This window comes from Ruditapes philippinarum, unplaced genomic scaffold (genome assembly GCF_026571515.1).
Source record: "Ruditapes philippinarum isolate M1 unplaced genomic scaffold, ASM2657151v2 ctg350_1_1_1_1, whole genome shotgun sequence".
NCBI lineage: Eukaryota > Metazoa > Mollusca > Bivalvia > Venerida > Veneridae > Ruditapes > Ruditapes philippinarum.
Genome location: NW_026860384.1, coordinates 127,753 through 133,366, shown reverse-complemented (window position 1 = coordinate 133,366; position 5,614 = coordinate 127,753). Strand labels below are relative to the sequence as shown.

General features: G+C 32.0%; 1 protein-coding gene across 1 annotated transcript; it reads left to right on the top strand.

The window, feature by feature from the left end:
* The first annotated feature begins 2,380 nt into the window (after window positions 1-2,380).
* Window positions 2,381-5,331, top strand: LOC132759864 (neuronal acetylcholine receptor subunit alpha-7-like). Its single transcript, XM_060751722.1, has 3 exons — window positions 2,381-2,950; window positions 3,389-3,448; window positions 5,203-5,331. Exons 1-3 carry the CDS (start codon window positions 2,381-2,383, stop codon window positions 5,329-5,331), a joined length of 759 nt encoding a protein of 252 aa, XP_060607705.1.
* Window positions 5,332-5,614: the final 283 nt, after the last annotated feature.

Here is a 5,614-nt window from a genome sequence, read left to right as displayed (position 1 = left end):
TTCTATCAAATGCAATATATTGTTTTTTTTTCGACACAATCTTACGCGTATTATCTATTCTGTCTACCTTTTTTGCTCTAGATTTGGATATTTACTATAAATGTGTTCATTACATTTACTTTCTGAACATAAGTATGTAAAACCCCCGAAACTACCAGCAGCGTTCACTATCACTATAACCTATGTGCATCAAAATACCGAAATAACTTTTCGTATACTCTAAGTATACTGTTCTCGAACTCTCGGTAGATTATCATGTAAAACGTCCTTCAAGTTTAATGATATTTTATTGTATAAATATACACACAATGTACAGTTTCATAACTTTACAGACATAATGAAGTGTACATACAAAAGGGTTGGGCCAAAAGTTCAAACAACATTATCGTGGGCCCTTCCCTGTCTTCCTTACATTCCAAACGTCCTTCGGTATTTCAGTTAAATATACCGGCAAAACGTTATCTATATACTATTTAAAACGAATTCTGTTTTCATGTTATTTGGCATTCATCATCTAAAACAATAAACATTAAGGTTAAAATGAATTCAAGCGATAACGAATTATTTTTGGTACGTGTTGGCGATTTCGTTATTCGCTACACAGATTTTTATTAATAGAATTGTACAGATAATCGTATTTTCGGATACGTAAATAACTCAAATCCATTTATTAATAATACAGATTTGGCCAATTTTATGAAAATTTAATGACTTTACTTTAAAGGTCAAGGTCCTTTCAAGACCATTGTCAAACCTTAAAACTTCCTCCACTTGAAATTTTATCTTAGGTGGTTCTTAGTTCAAATAAGAATCAAGTAAGTCTATAAATTTACAAAAGTCTGGCAAATTTAGTAAAATTCAATAATTTGGCCTTACCTTATGTTTAATGTTGAAACTATACATGACAAAATGAGTTTACCCAAGTACTATTGTAACCCGTAATTGTTGATTTTAGAAAAGTTCAAACGATTTTTACCAGAAATGTCGATGACATGTAAAGGTCAATGTCAGCCAATGATCATTTTAGCCATAGCTTTTGTAGAGTCGATGAGTCAAACGCTACAGCAGTGGAGCATTCGTCACAAAAGCAGTGGAAAAATATAGCTTCCAGTTCAATCCCAACATCCCTCTCGTTAGAGACTTGTGTCTGTAGATAATTATTATTGAAGATATATAACGATGTAACACTGACAGATACCTGATTCAAAGACACCTGTCAATTCTGTGATTCTGTTTGTTAATACTTTAAAAATTACAGCTGTGTCCTCTTGTAAAGTTAGATAAAGATGAAATATTAAGAAGTTTTGCGCGCGCGCGCGTGTGTGTGTTAGTGTGTGTGAGCGCGCGCGCGCGCGTGTGTGTGTGTGCGCGCGCGCGTGTGTGTGTATGTGAAGAATTTAAGTTAAATGATTAAGATGACTTTTAAAACATGGTTATTTATATTTCAAGTCTGATATTTTAGATGAGTACATGGATACATAATTTAAGTCAAAGGAATGCAATGATGTGAACCATGATCGCCATGCGCCACAAAATACACCATTATACATTAAATCACAACTTTTGTACGTCATCATTGACCATAACCAATTACTTTTGTTTAACATGGTTTTCTTTAATGGAAATCATTGTTTCCTTCTCAAAAAGTCTTAAGTCTGTTAGCTGCCAAATATACTTTTATTTTGCTCTGGCAAGTTTAGAAGATGAAAAATGTTATTTCTAAATTAATTTCACTATTATATAACTTAGTTTATGTCGATGTCTCCGCCGAAGATAAAACAACCACTTTCATTGGCTAAAACAAGTCGCGGCTTCAAGAAATAAATTGGGACCATAAGATAATATCAAATGTCACCTCTTTGCCACCAAAGAAACCAAAAAAGGATTTTAATTGTAAAATCAACAATTACCTTTAAAAACTGAAAGGTTATACATGTACACATATGCTTTTATTCAATGACATGTTTATAAAAATTACATCGTTCAATCACTGATGTTGACAGAAGTAAAGAATAACTTTTAAGTATGATTAAAAGCATTTTAAAAGCGTTTACTAGCTATATTGTCGATGATGATATCAAATGCACAGCGGGGACTCTTTACAAATGTACGGACATCACAATAAAAGCTATCTTCACATTATCATGTTAATCGATAACATTCTGTCAATTGAAAATATCAGTTTTTATGAACATTGAAAAACAGAAAATCAAAGTGTTATCATGAACGGCGGATTCTTTGAAAGAGTGACGTAGAATATCCATTAACATTATACAATAATGTCAGTATGAAAGTAAATTTTACGGAAAGGAAATCTGTTATAAAAAATTATGTTTGATAAAAGTAGATATTTAAAGTTGCTTCTTACGTTTGGTTAAACATGGAAGTGACATATATTTTATTCTGTGTAGTTTGTCATATAATGATTGAAAAAGGTCATGGTAATACATTTTGGGAATATAAAAAGCTTTATAGACATCTAGAGGAAAACTTTGACAAAACCATTAGACCAGTTATTAATCAGTCTAAGTCAGTTATTGTAGGAATCGACTTTAACCTACAGGCAATTCAAGGATTAGATGAAAAGGAACAGGTCTTACAGTCTTCCATTGCTCTAACGTGTAACTGGAAATATGAAACTTTGGTTTGGAATGAATCAGAATTTAGTGAGATCAAAACAATGTATATACCACCTGTAGACGCATGGATACCCGATCTTATTGCAATTAATAGTATTGACTCATTATACGTCCTGACAGAAAATCGCGCGGACATGTTACAAATTAAAGTTGAAAGTAACGGTGACGCACAATGGTATACTGGAGGAAATATCCGTACATCTTGTAATATTGATATCACCAAATACCCATTTGACGTACAACATTGTACAATTGTGATTTCAAAAACAACCCCGGACACTGAAGTACTCATTGATGTTTTACGTGATCAAGTAATAAGAGTTTTATATGAGGAAAATAGTGAATGGTCTTTGGAAAAATCAATTATTGAGAAAAGATTGATTCATAGATATATAACATTTCTTGATATAACTTTGACTCTTAAACGTCACTCGTTGCTTTATGTTCTTAACATTATAATACCTGTTTTCCTTTTGTCGTTTATGATCGTGTTGTGTTTCAAGATACCAGTAGCGAGTGGAGAACGAATAAGTTACAGTATCTCTTTGCTCCTCACCTTTGTTGTGCTACTGAATTTGGTCAGTGAGTCCATGCCAAGAGTTCCTAAACATATATCATATCTTCAAATATATATAAGCTATCAACTGACAATTGCCGTGGTGATAACATCCGTATCTATTTTACTAATAAGGGCGACACACATTCACGACGATTCACTAAGCTCTAGCATTGTTTCCCTCTATAACCAGTGCTTTAATCGTAGTAAGAGAGGAAAACGTGTTACCTCTAGACCTGTTGAAGAAATTGAGGTAAATGAAGACATACGAAAAACCGAAAGCCCACAACATAGCAACACTGATACAAAGTCAAAAACCGTCACAAGACCTGATTCCCCCGAGCGAAGGAAGTTTATTGTTCACAATATCGATGATCTTCTATTTTTTGTTTTCGTGTCTTTGTTTGTTATCTCCACACTTTTGTTTTTGGTTCTTGTCTCATTATAACTAATAATTAATTGAAAGAAAAAATTTGAAATAGGTTTTCTAAACCAATTATAACATTATAGTGAAATGATCAGATAAATTGGGATGATTAATTATATAACTTTAAAGATTGTTTGATAATTTACTGGAAATGGTGTGCATTTCTTTTAAGATGTTAGGGTAACTTAACAACTATGGTATATTTAAACGTCTATCAGAGTCGCAACCATTTTCGATATTACACATATTTAGTTTAAGTATTGGTTTAAACATATTTGTATTCAGAATATTTGTACATATGTAAGTACCAACCTTACAATAATGATAGATTTTGACTGAAACAATAACAGTCTTTAATGTCAGTGGTGGTTGTAATTAACAAGTTACCAGGAGAAAATCACATTTGATTATGCAAAATTGAAAACAAAAATATTAAGGACAATTTTAGAAAGTTTTGATGAAGAAAAAAAATTAAATAAGAATAACACCAAAAGACCCAAAACAAAACAAACAAAGATGTATACATGCAGCATAACAGTGCCAGTCAGACATTATATAAATCTTTACGTAGAATCAATATAAAAGTGAACAATCTTGAAAAGCTCTTCGTTTTTGGTTATTTGAAAGACAATTAGAACCATGCAAAAGCAGAGTGTGAGTTATGATCAGGGATCTATCCAGCTGTATTATGTTCCTATAGAGGTGCTGATACAAAGGATAATACTGTCTCTGTTGGACCACAAGCGCAAATATTTGATTTGGAAATGTATTTTCCGGAAACTATCATCATTTCAGGAAACACATCCAAGTGTTAAGCGAGTGTGCAAGATTTGAAGTTTTCGTGGTCCTATGTTATAGTAATTAGAGGGTTTACGTAGATTAGAAAGAATTCGCTTAAATTGTTGTACAGAATCTGATTATTTGGTATTCTGAGGGAGTGTGTTCCAAGAACGGATACTAGATGGGATAAGAGAGTTTTGATAAAAGTTTTATAATTATCATACTGGGATAAATGCTACTACGCGATATGTTATTTGCTTGTTTTAAATATAATACATTTTTTCAATAGGCTACACTGCTCAATTGCAAAACGTCTAACTCACATTCATTTCATGTACAATTCATAGACTTAATTATACTATTAAATTCGAATTCATTCACTTATCATACACCATTGATTTGACTGATAAGTTTGAAAATTGTCCCGCTTTGTTTAAGCTTATCCTTATCGATTTTAAAATCCTTTACTTAAAGAGATAATTGTAGTCAGCCTTACTGAAAAAAGCGTACGAAAATTTACCCGTTCACCATGAAATGTGCAGACCCTAAATTTGTAAGTAGTCATCGGTTAGATGGTAAATTTCATGTGTTATTAAAATTATTCAAATGTAATGAGATTCTTACACAAATGTGATTATATTTAGACATTATGTCATTAATATAAAAGCAATAAACTATATCATACATTTTAATTTCTTATTCTTTATGTATGGGAGTCCCATAGTGTTATAACGATAAAAGAAAAAAGAAGAGAAAAGATAAGCTTTTCAGATATGTTTGTTAAGCTTTTCGACTTATAGGCTAATGAGCACTTTGTCAGAACAATAGTTGTCAGATATTCAGACATTAAAAGCTGTGTTCTAGTAAATGATGCTATATCTGAATTTCAGCTTCCCAGTGCTACAATCAATGAAATCAATGACATCTGATCTCGAATGACCAGAAAAATTATAACATTCTGGAAACAAAGTGATCCCTCGGAAGCATTAATCACAGCAAAATTACAAGAGAATTGCAGACTCGATTTAATTGAGTCTGTACATGAGGGATAATGAATAAGTGCAACATCCCTCAAGGCCCTGAATTAAAAGTCTTACGAAACATGTCTGCCAGTAGCGTGCCAAATTTACCAAAATTTATTACATTACCTTATTTAAATTCGAGTCCGACATAACGTTTTTTATACACCATAATATACTGTAATAAAATTTT

Bases quoted from the DNA above. Each gene is read 5' to 3' on its own strand.
- LOC132759864 (XM_060751722.1), top strand. From the start codon at position 2,381: ATGGAAGTGACATATATTTTATTCTGTGTAGTTTGTCATATAATGATT. The intron at 2,951-3,388 runs GTAATAAGAGTT...CTCTATAACCAG, and splicing joins TTGATGTTTTACGTGATCAA to TGCTTTAATCGTAGTAAGAG. The intron at 3,449-5,202 runs GTAAATGAAGAC...TTCGACTTATAG, and splicing joins GACCTGTTGAAGAAATTGAG to GCTAATGAGCACTTTGTCAG.